Here is a 24,233-nt window from a genome sequence, read left to right on the forward strand (position 1 = left end):
GGGACCCTGGGCATCTTTCTTTTGGTGTTTTTCAGTCAGTAGAAAGGCTACTTTAGTGTCCTAAGTTTTCATAACTGTGACCGTAATTGCCTACCGTGTGTAAGCTGTTAGTGTCTTAACGACCGTTCCACAGGTGCACGTTAATTAATTGTTTATGGTTCATTGAACACGCATGGGAAACCGTGTTTAAACCCTTTACAATTAAGATCTGGGAAGTTATTTTAATTTTTACAAATTACCTTTGAAAGACAGGGTCCTGAAAAAGGGACCTTTTCTTTTTTTGCTGAGTTTATACATCAGGCTATACTGTAACTCAGTGGATGTCTGTGTACATTCACTGAGCCCCAGCTTGGCCGTCCTCAACGCCACGCTTTCCTGAAGCAGTGCACTCAAATCAGAACATAAGTCACTTCAAGTACTTGTAAGGCCATGGAGGACCAAGTGAGCATTCAAAAGACTGGACATTATTGTAATTTGTGTTTTCTTACAAACCAGATTGTCTTTTTCTTTTTTTCTGAGGTAATGTTATTCTCTGGTGCAGAACATCCTCATGTTTGTCCCTACTGGAGAGACAGTGAACCTGTTAGTGACTCATTTTCCCGCTCTCATTAATTGCTTCAAGGTTTGTTTACATACCGTACCCCTTTTTTTTTCATTTATTGCAAGTATTTGACATATTCAAAGTAAATATTTACCATACTGTCATTCTGAGTCAATTGTTATTTTAATGAGATACGATCTTCCGTCAGTGCTTTGGAGGCCTGCTGGTCTGTCTGTGTGGTGTGAGTGATTTGATTGGCTGATTGAGCCATCACCAGAGGTATCAGATGAAGACCATGCAGTGTTACTACTTCCTGACCATGTAGACAAACACATTTTACACCACTTCTTTGAAAACCAACGAGCTCTGACCAAATCATTACTCATCCATCCCTCAAGTGCTTTGACCTCAACAGTGACAGTAAGATGCTGACTAAACTGTCCAAAGTGGATGCCAGTGCTATCGGTGCTGGACGCATCTTATCTGTGTATGTTGAAAACATTCTGCAGCTGTTTTAAGTCGTATCTCCTACTTGACAGCCGCATGACTCAAAGACATGACTGACCTTAATTGGAGTATTTGCACTAACGGGGGGCCTATTTGTTTCTGTGTGCGTGCAGAGTACCTCTCCCTCTCTCCCCCTCCAGCTGTTGCAGGTTTGGAAGTGGATATTGCACAAGGCCAGGCGAGCAGAGTCCTGCTGTAGAAAAAGGGGTATATGCATCCTGGCACCCCCAAACATTTCCTATCAGAGAGAATTATAGTGCTCAAAAACACTGTCAAAATGTCAATCACACATGTGCTCCTTCACCTGCAGGGGGTTGTTGGGCAAAGGAGAAAAGTTGTAGGTCCATCCATTCTAGATTAGTTTATGCTGCTGGCCAATGCTGTGATGCTATTGGCCAGATGGGCCCACAACCAATGTTCCCTCGAAGCTGAGGGCGCGCAGCTCAACTCGGAAATATGAGCCCGCACAGAGAAGCACGAGATTGATCTTGACTCATCTTTCTACAGTTTCCCATTTAGTTAACACAATCAACATCTCCTTCCACTGCGGCAATTGTGATTGAATCAAAGCAATATTAGTCACTTTCAACGTAATATACCGAAACAAAAGAAACTATGCAAGATTTAGAATGCAAAATTAACTGTGGAAGAGATTCTCTTGTAGGCAGTAGTATGGCCCGTACTGAAGAGCTCAGTTACTTTCAACGTGGCACCGTCGTAAGATGCCACCTTTCCAACAAGTCAGTTCGTCAAATTTCTGCCCTGCTTGAGCTGCCTAGTCAACTGTAAGTGCTGTTATTGTGAAGTGGAAATGTCTAGGAGCAGCAATGGCTCAGCCGTGATGTGGTAGGCCACACAAGCTCACAGAACGGGACCGCCGAGTGTAGAAGAGTGTAGAAGAGTGTAGTGCGTAGAAATCATCTGTCATCGGTTGCAACACTCACTACCAAGTTCCAAACTGCCTCTGGAAGCAACATCAGCTTCATGAAATGAGTTTCCATGGCCAAGTAGCTGCACACATGCCTAAGATCACCATGCTCAATGCCAAGCTTTGGTCTGGAGTGGTGTAAAGCTCCCCACCATTGGACTCTTGAGCAGTAGAAACACGTTCTATGGAGTGATGACTCACGCTTCATCATCTGGCAGTCTGACGGACAAATCTGGGTTTGGTGGATGCCAGGAGAACGCTACCTGTCTCAATGCATAGTGCCAACTGTAAAGTTTGGTGAAGGAGGAATAATGGTCTGGGGCTATTTTTCATGGTTTGGGATAGGCATCTTTGTTTCAGTGAAGGGAATCTTAATGCTACAGCATTCCATTCTAGGCGATTCTGTGCTTCCAACTTTGTGTCAACAGTTTTGGGAAGGCCCTGTCCTGTTTCATCGTGACAATGCCCCCGTGCACAAAGCGAGGTCTATACAGAAATAGTTTGTCGATCGGCGTGGAAGAACTTGACTGGCCTGCACAGAGCCCTGACCTGAACCCCATCGAACACCTTTGGGATAAATTGGAACGCAGACTGTGAGCCAGACCTAATCGTCCAACATCAGTGCCCGACCTCACTAATGCTCTTGTGGCTGAATGGAAGCAAGTCCCCACAGTAATGTTCCAATATCTAGTGGAAAGCCTTCCCAGAAGAGTGGAGGCTAATCGCAGCAAAGGTGGACCATCTCCATATTAATGCCTAAATACAGTGGGGCAAAAAAAGTAATTAATCAGCCACCAATTGGGCAAGTTCTCCCACTTAAAAAGATGAGAGAGGCCTGTACTTTTCATCATAGGTACACTTCAACTATGACAGACAAAATGAGGAAAACAATCCAGAAAATCACATTGTAGGATTTTTTTATGAATTTATTTGCAAATTATGGTGGAAAATAAGTATTTGGTCATCTACAAACAAGCAGGATTTCTGGCTCTCACAGACCTGTAACTTCTTTAAGATTCTCCTCTGTCCTCTACTCTGTATTAATGGCACCTGTTTGAACTTATTATCAGTATAAAAGACACCTGTCCACAACCTTAAACAGTCACACTCCAAACTCCACTATGGCCAAGACCAAAGAGCTGTCAAAGGACACCAGAAACAAAATTGTAGACCTGCACCAGGCTGGGAAGACTGAATCTGCAATAGGTAAGCAGCTTGGTTTGAAGAAATCAACTGTGGGAGCAATTATTAGGAAATGTAAGACATACAAGACCACTGATAATCTCCCTCGATCTGGGGCTCCACGCAAGATCTCACCCCGTGGGGTCAAAATGATCACAAGAACAGTGAGCAAAAATCCCAGATCCACACGGGGGGACCAAGTGAATGACCTGCAGAGAGCTGGGACCAAAGTAACAAAGCCTACCATCAGTAACACACTACGCCGCCAGGGACTCAAATCCTGCAGTGCCAGACGTGTCCCCCTGCTTAAGCCAGCACATGTCCAGGCCTGTCTGAAGTTTGCTAGAGAGCATTTGGATGATCCAGAAGAAGATTGGGAGAATGTCATATGGTCAGATGAAACCAAAATATTACTTTTTTGTAAAAACTCAACTCGTCGTGTTTGGAGGACAAAGAATGCTGAGTTTCATCCTAAAGAACACCATACCTACTGTGAAGCATGGGGGCGGAAACATCATGCTTTGGGGCTGTTTTTCTGCAAACGGACCTGGACGACTGATCTGTGTAAAGGAAAGAATGAATGGGGCCATGTATCGTGAGATTTTGAGTGAAAACCTCCTTCCATCAGCAAGGGCATTGAAGATTAAACGTGGCTGGTTCTTTCAGCATGACAATGATCCCAAACACACCGCCCGGGCAACGAAGGAGTGGCTTCGAAAGAAGCATTTCAAGGTCCTGGAGTGGCCTAGCCAGTCTACAGATCTCAACCCCATAGAACATCTTTGGAGGGAGTTGAAAGTCCGTGTTTCCCAGCAACAGCCCCAAAACATCACTGCTCTAGAGGAGATCTGCATGGAGGAATGGGCCAAAATACCAGCAACAGTGTGTGAAAACCTTGTGAAGATTTACAGAAAACATTTGACCTCTGTCATTGCCAACAAAGGGTATATAACAAAGTATTGAGAAACTTTTGTTATTGACCAAATACTTATTTTCCACCATAATTTGCAAATAAATTCATTAAAAATCCTACAATGTAATTTTCTGGATTTTCTTTCTCATTTTGTCTGTCATAGTTGAAGTGTACCTATGATTAGAATTACAGGCCTCTCATCCTTTTAAGTGGGAGAACTTGCACAATTGGTGGCTGACTAAATACTTTTTTGCCCCACTGTACTTGTGATCATCTAATGTATCAGTACAGAGTCTATCTAGGTCTATTAAATAATAAAGTGCAAATTACAATACAAGATATATTAAGTGGCTGTGTCTAGTCACAGTCCCCTTTTGTGCCCCTTTTTTTCTGGTTGTATTGCTTGAGTTACCTGGGGTGGCAGAGTTCCATGTAGTCATGGCTCTTTTAGTACTGTGTGGTTCCCAGCGTCTGTTCTGAACCTGGGGACTGTGAAGAGACCTCTGATTGCATATCTTATGTTGTACCGATGAGTGTCTGAACTGTGTGCCATCAGCTTGAACAGACAGTTCGGTACCTTCAACACCTCTCACAAAGACCAGTAGTGACGCAGTCAGTCAATCCTCAGCTTTGAGCCAAGCGTGACTGACACGCATGTTACCGTGTTCATCTAAGTGCTGCTTTGTTCTGGACCAACTGCAATTGACTTATGTCCCTCTTTGCAGTACAGTCGTGGCCAGAAATGTTGAGAATGACACATATACATTTTCACAAAGTCTGCTGCATCAGTGTCTTTAGATATTTTTGTCAGATGTTACTATGGAATGCTGAAGTATAATTACAAGCATTTCATAAGTGTCAAAGGCTTTTATTGACAATTACATTAAGTTGATGCAAAGAGTCAACATTTGCAGTGTTGACCCTTCTTTTTCAAGACCTTTGCAATCCGCCCTGGCATGCTGTCAATTAACTTGTGGGCCACGTCCTGACTGATGGCAGCCCATTCTTGCATAATCAATGCTTGGGGTTTGCCAGAATTTGTGGGTTTTTGTTTGTCCACCCACCTCTTGTGGATTGACCACAAGTTCTCAATGGGATTAAGGTCTGGGGGGTTTCCTGGCCATGGACCCAAAATATTGATGTTTTGTTCCCCGATCCACTTAGTTATCACTTTTACCTTATTGCAAGGTGCTCCATCATGCTGGAAAAGGCATTGTTCGTCACCAAACTGTTCCTGAATGGTTGGGAGAAGTTGCTCTCGGAGGATGTGTTGGTACCATTCTTTATTCATGGCTTATTTCTTAGGCAAAGTTGTGAGTGAGCCCACTCCCTTGGCTGAGAAGCAACCCCACACATGAATGGTCTCAGGATCCTTTACTGTTGGCATGACACAGGACTGATGGTAGCGCTCACCTTGTCTTTTCTGGACAAGCTTTTTTCCGGATGCCCCAAACAATCGGAAAGGGAATTCATCAGAGAAAATGACTTTACCCCAGTCCTCAGCAGTCCAATCCCTGTACCTTTTGCAGAATATCAGCCTGTCCCTGATGTTTTTCCTGGAGGGAAGTGGCTTCTTTGCTTCCCTTCTTGACACCAGACCATCCTCCAAAGTCTTCGCCTCACTGTTCGTGCAGATGCACTCACACCTGCCTGCTGCCATTCCTGAGCAAGCTCTGTATTGGTGGTGCCCCGATCCCGCAGCTGAATCCACTTTAGGAGATGGTCCTGGCGCTTGCTGGACTTTCTTGGGTGCCCTGAAGCCTTCTTCACAACAATTGAACCACTTTCCTTGAAGTTCTTGATGATGTGATAAATGGTTCATTTAGGTGCAATCTTACTGGCATCAATATCCTTGCCTGTGAAGCCCTTTTTGTGCAAAGCAATGATGACGGCATGTGTTTCCTTGCAGGTAACCATGGTTGACAGAGGAAGAAGAATGATTCCAAGCACCCTCCTTTTGAAGCTTCAAGTCTGTTATTCAAAATCAATCAGCATGACAGAGTGATCTCCAGCCTTGTTCTCGTCAACACTCACACCTGTGTTAACGAGAGAATCACTGACATGATGTCAGCTGGTCCTATTGTGGCAGGGCTGAAATGCAGTGGAAATGTATTTCTGGGATTCAGTTAGTTTGCATGGCAAAGACGGACTTTGCAAGTAATTGCAATTCATCTGATCACTCTTCATAACATTCTGGAGTATATGCAAATTGCCATCATACAAACTGAGGAAGCAGACTTTGTGAAAATTAATATTTGTGTCATTCTCAACTTTTGGCCACGACTGTACATGACCACACAGCTGGGCAGTAGTCCAGGTGCGACAGCTAGAGCCTTTAGACCCCTCTGGTCGACTGAGATGCCAAGAAGGCAGAACAACGCCCTTTCATAGACAGACCTCTTCCCATTTTAATAACCGTTGAGTTATTTGTTTTGACCATGACAGCTTGCTATCTAGAGATACACCCAGCAGTTTAGTCTCCTCAACTTTCTCAGTCGCCAAATTATTCAAAAATGATCTAAATGAGCTTTAGCATTGAGCAGATGATTCGTTTTTAGAGATATTTAGCACTCATGGCTTTGCTTTTCTAAAGAGAGCAGTGTCCACAGATTCCCATTCATGCAAGATCATGTGCTGTTTTCTTTGCCCTCCTCTGTACTAGGAGGTCTGCTGTGTGTTTGACAGTCTCACACAGCGTCCACAGCCTACCTCCCTCCAGGACTTGGACAGTAACTTGGTTAAGGTTTAATTTAGAGTCCCCCACTTCTCCTGCTCTCCTTTAATATCCTCTGTGAGATGAGTAGTGGGTTCTTGCTGTGAAAAAGCTCTCCCTCTGCTCTGCTTGGGGTTGCAGATGGGTCAGTCTCTGGACTGGTTGGACAGGCTAACATAACGAAGGCACTGGGAAGGTCTCTCGAGCATCATTCTCATGTACAGATAAAGCCGTTCCCCTTGGATGTCAGCCAGCAGGACCAGGTAAACATGGCCAGGGAACCATGCTTCTGACATTCAATTTGATTAGTGTACCATAGTTTCTAGTCTGTCTTTGTCTGTTTGTATGGGATGTGTCTGTGTGCACGGCTGTGTGCAGTATTGTGCTTGTTTTGTCAATGAGTCAGCTTATGGTTCGTGCTCTATGGTTCCACAGCACTGCAGCCTCATAAAAGCCTCCTCCAGCTCCCCTTCTCTGCTTTAAATGCCGGTCTCAGTCGGACGGTTCCTGGAAAGCGCCAAGGGAGAGAGGTGTCTGGAGTCTGCAGGAAGATGCTCTCTGATCACTTCCTGTCATGGGGGTCTGTCAAACGTGCGGGTCCAGGGTCTTTGTTTACGTAGTATAGACCTACGTGTTTATCAGGGGCAAAACTCCATGAGTCATCCATGAACCACAGCCTTGAGAGAGAACGAAAGAGACGGAGGAAAGAGGAAGGGAGACGACTTCCTCCTTCCTAAGCGGAGCTGCAGGGGTGCACGTTGCTCTCCTCACCCTTCTGTACACAGATACGCTTACGCACATACATTTCTACACGCACGCCCCGCCCCTGCACTCTTGCATGTGCTCGTATGCGCTACGGCGACTGCAGTGTCCCGGATCATAAACGGCAGCATTCCTCTGTCTCAATGTAAACAGGCATACCTGCTGCTGGTAAACCAGGAATAACTCCAAGCACATGCAGTTGAGCCTATGCAGGCCAGCAGACAAAAGGGTCTCCCTCACTCCTTGCCTTCTTTCAGCCAGACTGTTCGTCGTCTTTATACTCTTAGTAGGGTTTGTTGTGACCTATTGGCCTAGGAAGTTCTGAATTACAGTAAATCATGGTGCTAACCTGGATAACTGCTTCTAAGACATCATGTCTTCCCTAAACGTAGCATTTTCCCTGTCAGATTACAGCGCTGCCCTGTTTGTAGATGATACTGAGGTCGCCTGAAGTAAACGGGATTGTATCAGAATGAAATATGAACATGTACAATGGGTCTGTTTTCTTACAGATAGCAGAGCACTGCTTGGTCTTATGACACTTCTTCATGCTCTGAATCAATGCTTCTGCCTTTTGATGTTGACAGGCTCGGCTCAAGGCATTACAGCACAGTGTTGTACAACGATGCTTTATGAAATGTTAGCCCAGATTTGGCTCCTCTGACCTTGTGGTCTTTTTGTCTGAATAACGACGTCTCTGTTAAATGTTTCCATTTTTCTGCCCTTGCGCTTCTGCTCCTGGGGTTATTTGGAGAGTTTTCACTGGGTTCTTTGAACATCTGTGACCTGCGGCATTGTCAAGGATGCCGGTAAACAAAGCTTTGGTGGCTCTCCAAACTGGAGCGTTCAACCGCAACCCAAAATAACTGAAAACCAACTGCAAGGGGAAAACAAAGTCTATCGCTCGGTCCATGGGGGGCCTGTCTTTCATGTTTAGCTGAAGACCGTATGTTTTGCATTTGCTCCTCTCTGTACATTCCTCCGTTTTTTGTGAGGTATGAGGGAATGGGGGATTTATCCATGAAAAAGGCCCCCTATCCAATATTGGCAAGTCCAGCATTCCTGTCACAATCCCTTTACCCCCCCTCTCCTGCCAAAATGAGAGGCTCTGATCGTGTGTGTGTGTGTGTGTGTGTGTGTCTTTGTGAAAATGCTAAGTTTGTCAAATGTGTGCGTGATTATGAAGTTTTTGGTTGTATGTGTGCGAAAGTTGGGTTGTGAATGTAGATGTGTTTAGGGTTGTGTGTGTGCATGTATTTGATTTCCGATGTTCCCTGCCCTTGGGGTCCCTGTGAGGGTTATGAGACACAGCACCAGATCAGGATCAGCTCTGCTGTTTTGACATGGACTTAAATCAAGTTTCCGGCGGCCATTCTGATTGTCCCAGTTGAACAAATAAATCCCCACAAAGCTCATGGAGATAAGTACCAATTTCCTGTGTGTGGAGCTCTTTTGGGTCCTTTTCAGATGTTCTCCTTTCCCATCCAGTCTCTCTGTTTTCAATATGAGCCATTTTATTTTGGCCCTTAAGTCCCCAGTTCTACTGGATGTATTGTACTATCTGCCGGAATGCAGTGCTCATCTCTAATGCTCCATTGAATACAACTTATTTTATATTCAGACAGACCCCAGTACAGATTCTGTGAGTGGCGTAAAAATGGGAGAAAAAAATTGTCAGCTGCGCTCTAGCTGTTTCAGAAATTAAATGTCCGTTTTCTTTGACTCGCCATGGTGCTTGGCTAATAGATGTTGTATTTTAAAGCCAAGACAATTTGATTTTATGCAACATAATCCCGTGGATTTATTCAATACGTTTGTAGATGTTGATCCCGGAAACTCTGGGATGTAATCTGGAGCAGGAATGCAAAACATGAAATGACCAATAAATTGAGAAATTGGAACATTCTGACAATTGTCAGGATTATATAAGCCTATTGGAAGCATATGTCCCAACGCTGCAGTGGCCTTGATAGGGAAAGTATGGCTGGTGCAAACCCTGAAGATAAAATTACACTAAATTACTTGTAATTTTTGCAATCGACTATCTGATTTTGCTCGTACGTAATGTTTTTTGGAGAGGTGCACTGCCCAGACCTTCTTGACCCATAGAGAGACCCTTAGAGATATAACAGGTGCACTGCCCAGACCTTCTTGACCCATAGAGAGACCCTTAGAGATATAACAGGTGCACTGCCCAGACCTTCTTGACCCATAGAGAGACCCATAGAGATATAACAGGTGCACTGCCCAGACCTTCTTGACCCATAGAGAGACCCATAGAGATATAACAGGTGCACTGCCCAGACCTTCTTGACCCATAGAGAGACCCTTAGAGATATAACTGGTGCACTGCCCAGACCTTCTTGACCCATAGAGAGACCCTTAGAGATATAACTGGTGCACTGCCCAGACCTTCTTGACCCATAGAGAGACCCTTAGAGATATAACTGGTGCACTGCCCAGACCTTCTTGACCCATAGAGAGACCCTTAGAGATATAACTGGTGCACTGCCCAGACCTTCTTGACCCATAGAGAGACCCTTAGAGATATAACTGGTGCACTGCCCAGACCTTCTTGGCCCATAGCGATATAACATTGTCATGCTGTGTCCTGACCTCATCTCTCCCCTGTTGTGTGACCCACAGGACTGCTCCAGCTCTGAAGAGTACACGGTCGCCTCCGCCCTGCTGCCCCTGACGACGGCCTTTTACCGGGTGAGTGACTGACTGGGAGATTCCATTCCACAGAGCTCTTCTCCTCTCTCACACAGACAGAGCGGATAGAGAGTCAGCCAGCAGGTCCTTTTGACTATATTGCTCAATCAAGGGCAGGACGGCCTGGCATTCAACACAAGCTGGCCGTCCTAATGGAGGTTATTTATAATGGGGGGCAATAATAGAAAAGGGATTGGGGTGTGATATCCCAGCTGTCCTGGCGCTGGTCCTGTTCTGAAGGTTGCCTCTGGCGCATGCAGCATACTCTGACCTCATGTCAGGAGCTGTGTTCCAGGCAGGACAAGAGACTTCCCAGGCCTCCGGCCATGCAGCTCTGGGACAGGGGAGGGGACAGAGGAGTGTCCCATTTGTTCTCAGACGAGTCACATGAGGGTAAAGAGGGTGAGAACTGTACCTCACACCAAAGCCCAGAGGGCCACTGTGGGTTTGTGGTTTCCAACCTCTCGTGATCAAACTCGGTTGCTGCGGCGCGCACCGCAAATCCGTCCCCAATGCTCTGCAGTTGCCACGGTGACCGACACAACTGTGAGCTGTTGACCTGCATTGGGTACAAGACCCTAAGAGACAGAATTTGGACCTCGCCCACTCTCTGCCATCGTATGTCTCACCCTGTTCTTACAGGATAGGCTGATGTAATGCTCTGAGATAAGCCTGCTCTCTTCTTTCCCAGCCAGGGTAACCATTGGAACTGTACACTTATAGTAAGTTATCTAAATAAAACCAAGGGAATTGTCTCTGTTTGTTGATACAGGTGTACAGTGTGACCTATGTAATGGGGGTGAGAGCAGAGTTGTCTCTGTACACAACCTGAGTAAAGTGTAGTGGTCACAGACCCCCCTACACCACATTGTTGATAGTTTGGTTTGTTGCTGTAACGGAGTAACAGTGTCTCTCTGTGACCGTCAAGTTGTCAACACAACACTGTGACCCTAGGCTCCAGCTTTCTGCCTCTTCATTACGACATCTGAAAGCCATTGCCTAAATGCATTGGATTTCCTGTATATTTTTTTTACCCCATTTCCCCATTTTACGTAACCATAAAATCTGATTAAAGGATTACGTTAAAGGACCTTTATCACCAGGTTTTCAGAAAGAGACACGAATCCTGAGAGGCGTTTCATTCTCGACGGAGCAGTTTCTGGCACGGGAGGAATGATATCGTGAGCTCCAGAACACAACAGATTTCTCCCAGATTTCCAAAGGAATGGCATTAACTGTCGAGTCCAGCGTGTGGTCACGCAAATGGCGAAAAGCAAGAGCACAGGAATCCACCATGGTTCATATTGTGTAATCTCTTGTGTGATTAAAAAAATGCTGGAAAAACAATGTATCCCAAAAAAACAGAGCACCTTGTGATGGTTCACAACGCTCCGCAGAGATTCTCGGGATAATCGCAGCATCGCACGATAGTCAATTACATCCTTTTGCAAAACGTCTGTTGGCCTGCTTTACCCCCCCCCCATCCTGCCACATTTCCCCAAAGTCTTTGACTTTACCACACGGACTGTTATGGGGCTGTTCAAAGCATGCCTGGCAGCAGATGAAGGAGCCAGTGGTTTTGTAAGTGTTGGGTTTACCCCCACGCTATAGTAGAGGACCATTACAGTCTACTGTAGGACACTGCTGAGAGAACCATTTGTAAAGGAACAGAAGGAGTGTCTGTTGTCTGTATCCAGGTGACAATCGTGACAAAATAGCAATCCGTTTTCAGTGGTACGTGTGTTTTTGTTACGAAGCCAAAAAGAGAACATTTCAACTAGAACCGTTTGTTTCTTTTCCAATGGAATGGTTTTGACCCGGGTCTTCTGGTCAAGATTATATTCGTACCTTTTCATGGAATGGTTTTGACGCAGGTCTTCTGGTCAAGATTATATTCGTACCTTTTCAATGGAATGGTTTTGACGCGGGTCTTCTGGTCAAGATTATATTCGTACCTTTTCATGGAATGGTTTTGACGCAGGTCTTCTGGTCAAGATTATATTCGTACCTTTCCAATGGAATGGTTTTGACCCGGGTCTTCTGGTCAAGATTATATTCGTACCTTTTCAGGGAATTGGTTTTGACTCGGGTCTTCTGGTCAAGATTATATTCGTACCTTTTCATGGAATGGTTTTGACCCGGGTCTTCTGGTCAAGATTATATTCGTACCTTTTCAGGGAATTGGTTTTGACTCGGGTCTTCTGGTCAAGATTATATTCGTACCTTTTCATGGAATGGTTTTGACGCGGGTCTTCTGGTCAAGATTATATTCGTACCTTTCCAATGGAATGGTTTTGACCTGGGTCTTCTGGTCAAGATTATATTCGTACCTTTTCATGGAATGGTATTGACACGGGTCTTCTGGTCAAGATTATATTCGTAACTTTCCAATGGAATGGTTTTGACCCGGGTCTTCTGGTCAAGATTATATTCGTACCTTTTCATGGAATGGTATTGACGCGGGTCTTCTAGTCAAGATTATATTCGTACCTTTCATGGAATGGTTTTGACGCGGGTCTTCTGGTCAAGATTATATTCGTACCTTTCCAATGGAATGGTTTTGACCTGGGTCTTCTGGTCAAGATTATATTCGTACCTTTTCATGGAATGGTATTGACGCGGGTCTTCTGGTCAAGATTATATTCGTACCTTTTCATGGAATGGTATTGACGCGGGTCTTCTGGTCAAGATTATATTCGTACCTTTTCATGGAATGGTTTTGACGCGGGTCTTCTAGTCAAGATTATATTCGTACCTTTCCAATGGAATGGTTTTGACCTGGGTCTTCTGGTCAAGATTATATTCGTACCTTTTCATGGAATGGTTTTGACGCGGGTCTTCTAGTCAAGATTATATTCATACTTTTTCATGGAATGGTATTGACGCGGGTCTTCTAGTCAAGATTATATTCGTACCTTTCCAATGGAATGGTTTTGACCTGGGTCTTCTGGTCAAGATTATATTCATACCTTTTCATGGAAGATTAGCTCTGATATCATTCATCATGGACTTTATTACACTACCAAGACAAACAACACGTTTCGGGTACTTGTTACACATCTGCGTCCAAGTCCTCCTGACCTCCTAGCTTCAGTACTAAACTGCTAAGCCCTCCAAACACAGCCTTACTACAACAGCACACTGTCCTTAGAGTCAAGACAACCTGCTGTCGGTAGATCCCATTTATATTTCCTAGAAGGTGAAGCTGTAGTTAATCAGTGCTCAAGTGACTGAGTGATTAGGCTACTCTTTTACACTTTTTACGTAACCACGGTAACCTTGGCTTGCCTCGTGAATTTGCTGCATAGTTTCATTGTAAACATGTTCTTATTTTGGAGTAGAGCAGGCCTATTGCTTTCCTTAAGTGTAATTCCATCCCGTGTAAATCGTGAACTGTACATAATATACAGTCTTGCAGTGGCAAGTTGACAACATCCGCTTTGCTGATTACCGTATCATTTTTTAAATATATATATATTTTTTACTTCAGCCAGTCCTCATGCTACGTCCACAGGAGTATATAGTTTTACTTCCCCTCCACCCTCAATCCTTCCCAACGAGGTCAGTTGGCTTAAGGCCCTTTTCTATGAAAACCGCTGCTTCACCTGTCCCTGTCATCCATCACTCCTCATTGACGTCTTCTTCAGAGCCTCTCAGCCCGTCAACCTCTGCTGCCCGCAGTAACTACAACGAGGGGATCGGGTCTGGAAGAAATTAGGTCAGGGCTTCACCTTCTGGGTTTCGTCACCACAGTATGTAATGTGTTCAATCATCACAATGCCCCCATCTGAAGGCTGACCCTAATCAGACCCTAAATTAACATGACCCTTTTTATAGTCACATATTTCTCGTAAAGTCTTAAGGTAAATTGAAAATTCATGAAAGCCTTATGACGTTTTTCTCAACTTAATCTGAAGAATATAGACTTACGACTTACGTCACGGTGGTCTTCTTTCTCTTAGCTTTAGCCTGGCTAGTCTGGACCCTCCACAGTGGACTGTCTTCAGCCCACAGTGCTGCTGCCCAACCTCTCCTCACTACAGAATGTAGGAAGCTTCCCAGCAATGTGCCCGCTCCCACAGAGTGTTTGTGGGAGAGACGTGTGTGTTTTTGGTTTGTGTTTTGGGCAAATGTTCAAACTGAAGAGCCGCCTTTCATTGACCTATATTCTATATTCTGCCCCTTCCTTCCCTCGGTCTGTCTGGTGTCTGGCAGGCTGCACAGTGAGGTCTGCGAAACTAACCACTCTTGGAACAACATATGTTCTTTACTTTAGAGGGCTTTGTGTCTGGTGAAGTCATCATAATGCAGCCAACAGGTTGAACTGTGTTTGACAGAAGCTTCTGGGTTAAACTGGGTTGGCGTGCTTTCTTGTGCTCAGTAAGTAGTTTACTTAAACTGCATGCAACCTTTTGTACAGGCCATATCTCAGTCAGCAGTGACAGGTTGTTGTATTGCTCTGTATAAATGTTTCTGAATTCCTCGGCAAATATACTACTTCTGATGAAAACCCTTCTTTACTACAAGCGTCAGCACTGTTTGGGTCAGTGTTATTGTGCCCTTTAATAAACTCCCATTTTTATTCATGTTTTGATTGTTGCAGTTGAATGTAGAGCGAAAGTAGAGCTCTGCCTACCTCCTTGGCTCTCTGAGGTAACAATCTAGTTGGATGTGCCGTGGCAGCTGATGATTCTGGACTCAACACAGAAAACCGTTGGACTGTTTAAATTCTTTCTGCCCCAGTTTATGCGTGGAGGGATTGGAAGGTTTTCGCTGTCAAGCTGTTTTACGTTTGGTCCTGGGGAGAGCAGATGATTTACGTCGTGACCTTTGTGTCCCTGTGAGACGTCTAGAGCTGGACTCGTCTCTGTTTACTCTGCATCGTAGACCATTTATGTTAACAGTACATCCCGCGTGAATACTTATGGCATGATGGACTTGTTTGTTCCACGTCGTCTGTTTGTTTGACTCAGTCATTTGTGTTAATACATTGTTTGGATGGCGACGTCTTCAGTGCTACAGGACGCAAATACCTCTGACACAATAGTGATTCATGAGGAATAAATCTAGAAAGATTGATTGGTCCAAGTCGGGATATTTTCTTCCCCCAGAGTCTCTGTCACAAAGGACTTCTAAAGAAATGTCTATTTTTATGCCCATGGATGCCAAGTGATTTGCTCCAAAACAGACAAACTATTTTGTTGCCCAAGGCTGGTCAGGGATCAAACACGGCACTTTTCCTCCAGTGTCCAGATAGATACAGGTCAACCAGCAGAGCTATGAGACATCATACCTCCCTTTAGAGCTGATGAACACACCCTGAGCGATCACTCTGTATTTGTCTCTCTCACTGTCTATCTAGCTCTATGGGCAAAACTGTATTATTGAAGAGTTACCACCTCTTCCTTCAGGTCCTTATGGGATCCCTAGCCAGACCTTGAGCTATGTCTGGCTGTCTCGGTCTGTCTGGCGGTCTGTCTGGCTGGCTTTCTGTGTGTCTGGCTGGCTTTCTGTGTGTCTGGCTGGCTGTTTCTCTGTGTGTCTGGCTGGCTGTTTCTCTGTGTGTCTGGCTGGCTGTTTCTCTGTCTGGGTATCTGGCTGGCTGACCCGCTGGCTGGCTTGCTCTCTTTGTGGCTGGCTTGCTTTCTTTGTGGCTGGCTTGCTTTCTTTGTGGCTGGCTGGCTCTCTGGCTGGCTGGCTCTCTGGCTGGCTCTCTTTGTGGTTGGCTGGCTCTCTGGCTGACTGGCTGGATCTCTGGCTGACTGGCTGGCTCTCTGGCTGACTGGCTGGCTGGCTCTCTTTGGCTGGCTGGCTGGCTGGCTCTCTTTGGCTGGCTGGCTCTCTTTGGCTGGCTGGCTCTCTTTGGCTGGCTCTCTGGCTGACTGTCTGGCTCTCTGGCTGCTGGCTGGCTGTCTTTGTGGCTGGCTCGCTCTCTTTGGCTGGCTGGCTCTCTGTGTGGCTGGCTTACTCTCTGGCTGGCTGTCTTTGTGGCTGGCTCTCTGGCTGGCTGGCTCTCTGGCTGGCTGGCTCTCTGGCTGGCTCTCTGTGTGGCTGGATGGCTCTCCTGCTGGATGGCTGGCTGGCTCTCTGGCTGGCTTGCTCTCTGGCTGGCTCTCTGGCTGTGTGTCTGGCTCTCTGTCTGTGTGTCTGGCTCTCTGTCTGTGTGTCTGGCTCTCTGGCTGTGTGTCTGGCTCTCTGGCTGTGCTGTCTGGCTCTCTGGCTGTGCGTTTGGCTCTCTGGCTGTGTGTCTGGCTCTCTGGCTGTGCGTCTGGCTCTCTGGCTGTGAGTCTGGCCGTTTGTCTGACTCTCTGGCTGTGCGTCTGGCTCTCTGGCTGTGCGTCTGGCCGTTTGTCTGACTCTCTGGCTGTGTGTCTGGCTCTCTGGCTGTGTGTCTGGCTCTCTGGCTGTCTGTCTGTTTGTCCGGCTCTCTGACTCTCTGGCTGTGTGTCTGGCTGTCTGACTCTCTGGCTGTGTCTCTGACTCTCTGGTTGTGCGTCTGGCTCTCTGGCTGTGCGTCTGGCCGTTTGTCTGACTCTCTGGCTGTGTGTCTGGCTCTCTGGCTGTGTGTCTGGCTCTCTGGCTGTCTGTCTGTTTGTCCGGCTCTCTGACTCTCTGGCTGTGTGTCTGGCTGTCTGACTCTCTGGCTGTGTCTCTGACTCTCTGGTTGTGTGTCTGGCTGTGTCTCTGGCTCTCTGGCTGTGTCTCTGACTCTCTGGTTGTGTGTCTGGCTGTCTGACTCTCTGGCTGTGTCTCTGACTCTCTGGTTGTGTGTCTGGCTGTCTGACTCTCTGGCTGTGTCTCTGACTCTCTGGTTGTGTGTCTGGCTCTCTGACTCTCTGGCTGTGTCTCTGACTCTCTGGTTGTGTGTCTGGCTGTGTCTCTGGCTCTCTGGCTGTGTCTCTGACTCTCTGGCTGTGTGTCTGGCTGTCTGACTCTCTGGCTGTGTCTCTGACTCTCTGGTTGTGTGTCTGGCTGTGTCTCTGGCTCTCTGGCTGTGTCTCTGGCTGTGTGTCTAGCTCTCTGTCTGTGTCTCTGCATCTCTGTCTGTGTCTGTTTCTCTCTCTGTCTGGGTCTCTCTCTGGGTCTCTGTGTCTGTCTCTGTTTGTCTGTCTGGGTCTGTGTCTGTCTGGGTTTCTGTGTGTATGTCTGGGTCTCTGGGTCTGTTTCTCTGTCTGGGTGTCTGGGAATCTTTCTGTGTCTGGGAATCTTTCTGTGTCTGGGAATCTTTCTGTGTCTGGGAATCTTTCTGTGTCTGGGTCTCTCTTTCGGTCTCACGCTCGCTCGGTCGCTCTCTCTGTCTGTTTCTCTCACTCTGTCTGTTTCTCTCACTCTGTCTGTTTCTCTCACTCTGTCTGTCTCTCACTCTGTCTGTTTCTCTCACTCTCTGTCTCTCACTCTGTCTGTTTCTCTCACTCTGTCTGTTTCTCTCACTCTGTCTGTTTCTCTCACTCTGTCTGTTTCTCTCACTCTGTCTGTTTCTCTCACTCTGTCTGTTTCTCTCACTCTGTCTGTTTCTCTCACTCTGTCTGTCTCTCACTCTGTCTGTCTCTCACTCTGTCTGTCTCTCACTCTGTCTGTCTCTCACTCTGTCTGTCTCTCACTCTGTCTGTCTCTCACTCTGTCTGTCTCTCACTCTGTCTGTCTCTCACTCTGTCTGTCTCTCACTCTGTCTGTCTCTCACTCTGTCTGTCTCTCACTCTGTCTGTCTCTCACTCTGTCTGTCTCTCACTCTGTCTGTCTCTCACTCTGTCTGTCTCTCACTCTGTCTGTCTCTCACTCTGTCTGTCTCTCACTCTGTCTGTCTCTCACTCTGTCTGTCTCTCACTCTGTCTGTCGCTCTCTCTGTCTGTCTGTCGCTCTCTCTGTCTGTCTGTCGCTCTCTCTGTCTGTCTGTCTGTCTCTCTGTCTGTCTGTCGCTCTGTCTGTCTGTCTCTCTGTCTGTCTGTCGCTCTGTCTGTCTGTCTCTCTGTCTGTCTCTCACTCTGTCTGTCTCTCACTCTGTCTGTCTCTCACTCTGTCTGTCTCTCACTCTGTCTGTCTCTCACTCTGTCTGTCTCTCACTCTGTCTGTCTCTCACTCTGTCTGTCTCTCACTCTGTCTGTCTGTCTGTCTCTCACTCTGTCTGTCTCTCACTCTGTCTGTCTCTCACTCTGTCTGTCTCTCATTCTGTCTGTCTGTCTCTCTGTCTGTCTCTGTCTGTCTGTCTCTCTGTCTCTGTCTGTCTGTCTCTCTCTCTGTCTGTCTCTCTGTCTGTGCTCTGTCTGTCTGTCTGTCTGTCTGTCGCTCTGTCTGTCTGTCTGTCTGTCGCTCTGTCTGTCTGTCGCTCTGTCTGTCTGTCGCTCTGTCTGTCTCTCTGTCTGTCTCTGTCTCTCTCTCTCTCTCTCTGTCTCTCTCGCTCTCTCTCTCTCTCTCAAAATTCTGAGACAGCGAGAGAGAGAGATTCTGTCTGTCGCTCTGTCTGTCTGTCGCTCTCTCTCTCTCTCTCTCTCTCTCTCTCTCTCTCTCTCTCTCTCTCTCTCTCTCAAAATTCATGGCATGGGAAACATTTGTTAACATTGCCAAAGCAAGTGAGGTAGATAATATATAAAGTGAAGTAAACATTACACATACAGAAGTTTCAAAACAATAAAGACAATCCAAATGTCATATTATATATATACAGTGTTTTAACAATGTACAAGTGGTTAAAGGACACAAGATAAAATAAATATGGGTTGTATTTACAATGGTGCTTGTTCTTCACTGGTTGCCCTTTTCTCGTGGCAACAGGTCACAAATCTTGCTGCTGTGATGGCACACTGTGGAATTTCACCCAGTAGATATGGGAGTTTATCAAAATTGGATTTGTTTTCGAATTCTTTGTGGATCTGTGTAATCTGAGGAAAATATGTCTCTAATATGGTCATACATTGGGCAGGAGGTTAGGAAGTGCAGCTCAGTTTCCACCTCATTTTGTGGGCAGTGAGCACATAGCCTGTCTTCTCTTGAGAGCCATGTCTGCCTACGGCGGCCTTTCTCAATAGCAAGGCTATGCTCACTGAGTCTGTACATAGTCAAAGCTTTCCTTAATTTTGGGTCAGTCACAGTGGTCAGGTATTCTGCCGCTGTGTACTCTCTGTTTAGGGCCAAATAGCATTCTAGTTTGCTCTGTTTTTTTTGTTAATTCTTTCCAATGTGTCAAGTAATTATCTTTTTGTTTTCTCATGATTTGGTTGGGTCTAATTGTGCTGCTGTCCTGGGGCTCTGTAGGGTGTGTTTGTGTTTGTGAACAGAGCCCCAGGACCAGCTTGCTTAGGGGACTTCTCCAGGTTCATCTCTCTGTAGGTGATGGCTTTGTTATGGAAGGTTTGGGAATCGCTTCCTTTTAGGTGGTTATAGAATTTAACGGCTCTTTTCTGGATTTTGATAATTAGTGAGTATCGGCCTAATTCTGCTCTTCATGCATTATTTAGTCTCTCTCTCTCTCTCTCTCTTGCTCTGTGTCTGTCTCTCTCTCTTGCTCTGTGTCTGTCTGTCTATCTGTCTGTCTATCTGTGTCTGGGTCTCTGTCTGGGTCTTGGTTTGCGTCTCTGTCTGGGTCTCTACCTCTGTCTGGAGTCACCGACTCTGTCTGGGTCTCGGTCTCTGGCTCAGGCTCTCGCTCTCTCACTCTCTCCGTGTCTCTCTCATTTGTCTGTTTGTCTGTTTGTCTGTCAGTCTGTCTGTCTCTCTCTCTATGTTTGTCTCCCTCTCTCTCTGTCTCTCTCTCTCTTCCAGCCCTGCATTCCTTTTCTACATTTGGCAAGTGGAACATTCATATGGGCCTCTGAGGGTCGTCTACCTCCATCCATCCCTCCATCTGTCTTATCTTGTCCCTCTGCTCTGTGTAGTAGGTTATGACTGCAGCCTAGACCCTGGCTCCCCTCTGTTATCAGAGCAGGGAGAGCCAACCGGCCGTGGTCAACCTGACCTCCAGACAACTGAGCAGGCTGTGTGTTTAACAGGAGAGGACACACACCTCCACTCAATCTGCTGCAAAACCCACACACCATATGACATGAGAGCATGATGACTAATATTGTAAATATTGTTCTCTGGTGCAGGTCCCAGAATAACAGCTGCATTAAAGCGTCTACTGTTCTTGTTTTTCATATTGGTCGATGTTCCATGAATGGCCACGGTTCATTAATTTCCATCCTTTAACACTGACCCCTGTGCATTTAGTCTAAATTCGTTAATCCAATCAGGTAATCTGTAAGTCTATTAGCGCCACGGTTTGTCCTGAAAACACTTGCGGCCGTGTCAGATTTGTCTCTGTCGACAGAGGGTTGGTAGACCAGCCCCCTGCTCTCCCTGTAAATGGCGGAGTGTGGAGGACACCGTGTTCCTGTGAAGATGTAATGTGTATAAAACATTCCGGGGGAAATGAAACTATCCGTACGAGCTTTGACATAGGCGGCATCCTCCTTACTTCCCTAACGATATAAAGCTGCACTCTGACGGACTGCGTACATTTGGAGGTGAATTATGTATTTGTGACAGTGGTTTAGACAGAAGGCTTACGAGTAGATTTATCATTTACATCAGAGGGATAGGGCTGTCCTGAGCAGGGAGGAAGCAGAGCAGGCGGTCTACTGCTGCCCTCCAACGGCCTTCAAACCTCTCTGGAGAGGAGAGACAATGAGCTACACAGGCCATCGTACACTAGAATCACTTCCAACCCCAGTCTCACCTTTGAACTTCCGCCCACTGCTCTCTCACTCCCCCAGGGCTCTGTGCTCGGACCCCTGCCCTCGGTTAAGCCTCAGCAGGGTGCCGGGACTGTAGCTATTTTAGTTCTGCTTCCTCGTAACTACAGTAGCCCCACTGCCGCTGGTCATTCAGGGAGAACCAAGACGATAATGAACAGCGCCGCGTTGTATTGTGTCAGGCTCAGAGGGAAGAAATCAGAAGCTAATCTAATAAGAGGCTTCAGCGTCGCTAAAGAAAGACACATGGCCTTCAGACTCGGCCAGGGGGAAGAGAGGAACATAGAGGTGGGGGGGGGGTAAGGATGTTAATTTATAAACAGTGTTATGTTCTTGGGTTTGGGACTGGTAGGTGCTACAGCTGTTGCCAAACATTCATTTGTTTATATCGGGACATAGGAACAGTCTTCATGGCTTTGGCAGAGCTGCATGCTCCCTCTAGGTGCTGTGTGCAGGTGCTTCACTTCACTATTCAAATCAAATCAAATTTTATTTGTCACATACACATGGTTAGCAGATGTTAAATGCGAGTGTAGCGAAATGCTTGTGCTTCCAGTTCTGACAATGCAGTAATAACCAACAAGTAATCTAACTAACAATTCCAAAACTAATTTCTTATACACAGTGTAAGGGGATAAAGAATATGTACATAAAGATATGAATGAGTGATGGTGCAGAGCAGCATAGGCAAGATACTGTAGATGGTATCGAGTACAGTATATACATATGAGATGAGTATGTAAACAAAGTGGCATAGTTAGTGGCTAGTGATACATGTATTACATAAGGATGCAGTAGATGATAGAGTACAGTATATACATATACATATGAGATGAATAATGTAGGGTATGTAAACATTATATTAGGTAGCATTGTTTAAAGTGGCTAGTGATATATTTTACATCCTTTCCCATCAATTCCCATTATTGAAGTGGCTGGAGTTGAGTCAGTGTGTTGGCAGCAGCCACTCAATGTTAGTGGTTGCTGTTTAACAGTCTGATGGCCTTGAGATAGAAGCTGTTTTTCAGTCTCTCGTTCCCAGCTTTGATGCACCTGTACTGACCTCGCCTTCTGGATGATAGCGGGGTGAACAGGCAGTGGCTCGGGTGGGTGTTGTCCTTGATGATCTTTGTGGCCTTCCTGTAACATCGGGTGGTGTAGGTGTCCTGGAGGGCAGGTAGTTTGCCCCCGGTGATACGTTGTGCAGACCTCACTACCCTCTGGAGAGCCTTACGGTTGTGGGCGGAGCAGTTGCCGTACCAGGCGGTGATACAGCCCGCCAGAATGCTCTCGATTGTGCATCTGTAGAAGTTTGTGAGTGCTTTTGGTGACAAGCCAAATTTTTTCAGCCTCCTGAGGTTGAAGATGCGCTGCTGCGCCTTCTTCACGATGCTGTCTGTGTGAGTGGACCAATTCAGTTTGTCTGTGATGTGTATGCCGAGGAACTTAAAACTTACTACCCTCTCCACTACTGTTCCATCGATGTGGATAGGGGGGTGTTCCCTCTGCTGTTTCCTGAAGTCCACAATAATCTCCTTAGATTTGTTGAGTGTGAGGTTATTGTCCTGACACCACACTCCGAGGGCCCTCACCTCCTCCCTGTAGGCCGTCTCGTCGTTGTTGGTAATCAAGCCTACCACTGTTGTGTCGTCCGCAAACTTGATGATTGAGTTGGAAAAACCGTGGAAAAACCCTCAGGGCCCTGTTTTTAGTGCTCATCCAGAGAGAAAGCGGGAGCCTGACGTTCTTCGTGTGGTGTTGTATGTGTTAAAAACTTACAGCCCACGAGAAATGATTGATTGTGCTTGAAACCTTTGGCAGCTTTGGATTATTTTCCTATTTCCACCCAGGTTTTAATGGTTGTCTTTACAAGCTATGCTCACCACAGCCCAGTTAGTTTCACGAGTTGTGAGACGTTGAGCCCAAACTACTCTCTTGTACGTTCAGTCAAAAGCCGACAGTCAGCAGGTCTGAACGTTTGGCTATTCAGAGCTTCAGTGTAAACTGTTGAAAACGTTGACTCCTCAGCCTCTTACTGTCAAAATATTCCCTCGTGTCTGCAGAAACTGCCAGCTGGTGTGAGCCAGTTTGCCTACACCTGTGTCCAGGACCATCCCATTTGGACCAATCAGCAGTTCTGGGAGGCCACGTTCTACAGCGAGGTCCAAAACCAGATCCGAGCCCTGTACCTCACCGCCCCTGACAAACTAGGCATCAGTGCCAGGCTAAAGGTAAGAGAATGACAGGTTCCATACAATGGTCTTTCTTCTATCACTTTTTTAGGCCCATATGCAGAATGACACTGAACACCCCCATATCTTTCTACCCCCCAGGAACAAGGTCCCCTGCCCCCGGTGGCCCCCAGCGCCTTGGAGCGCACGGCCATGGACCTGGCGGCGGAGCAGCTGCGCGCCTGGCCCTGCCTCAGCAAGGAGAAGCAGCAGGAGCTGGTGAAGAACGAGGAGAGCACGGTGTTCAGCCAGGCCATCCACTACGCCAGCCTCCTGGTCTACCTGCTGGTCCCCCTGGACACCAGCAAGAACAAGCTGCTCAGAGCCAACCCCGTCGCTGACTGGGAGAGTGGCAGCAACAGCATCGTCACCAACAGGCAAGCAGAGCAGCTGGTTGCGCCTCACTGCACCCCACTGATACTCAGTCAGTTCAATCTGACACCTAGCTATTCGCCACAGCTATATCAACAGTTAGTTTGGCACAGTACACAGAAGCTCATAGCCCCCTAAAGTGAAATGCACTCGATCGGAAAGAGAAAAAGAGCTGAAATGGAAGGTTGTTATCTAGGACGATAGCGTTCTTGCTTGGGGAGTATTTTGTACTTTGTCATAAAGGTGACGATAAGTCTGTGGGTGGACATGGCATTACTCACCGTGTACATGATCTCCTCTCCTCTAAAACGGATCAGTGTACAGCACCTCCTCAGCAGTATCCTGCGGACACCCACGTCCATCCTGTTGGCTGTCCAATCACCTTCTGGAGTTTCAGCCTCAGGTCTGCCAGAGGGAGCGACCTCCACTCAGCCTGTCTGTGGTGGTGACCTCCACTCAGCCTGTCTGTGGTGGTGGGGGCGACCTCCACTCAGCCTGTCTGTGGTGGTGGGGGGCGACCTCCACTCAGCCTGTCTGTGGTGGTGGGGGCGACCTCCACTCAGCCTGGGGGGCGACCTCCACTCAGCCTGTCCACTCAGCCTGTCTGTGGTGGTGGGGGGGCGACCTCCACTCAGCCTGTCT

At 46.7% G+C, this 24,233-nt stretch overlaps 1 protein-coding gene across 4 annotated transcripts in view; it reads left to right on the forward strand.

Moving 5' to 3' along the window:
• The window catches only part of LOC135503713 (myotubularin-related protein 13-like), a 155,722-nt gene that overhangs the window by 98,665 nt on the left and 32,824 nt on the right, over nt 1-24,233 (forward strand). For all 4 annotated transcript variants that reach the window (XM_064921860.1, XM_064921866.1, XM_064921871.1 and 1 more), the window contains exons 17-19: nt 10,193-10,261; nt 23,052-23,219; nt 23,322-23,596. In XM_064921860.1, coding sequence (XP_064777932.1) covers nt 10,193-10,261; nt 23,052-23,219; nt 23,322-23,596 — 512 coding nt within the window. The remainder of the gene's footprint in view (nt 1-10,192; nt 10,262-23,051; nt 23,220-23,321; nt 23,597-24,233) is intronic.

Source organism: Oncorhynchus masou, chromosome 2 (assembly GCF_036934945.1).
Source record: "Oncorhynchus masou masou isolate Uvic2021 chromosome 2, UVic_Omas_1.1, whole genome shotgun sequence".
Classification (NCBI taxonomy): Eukaryota; Metazoa; Chordata; class Actinopteri; order Salmoniformes; family Salmonidae; genus Oncorhynchus; species Oncorhynchus masou.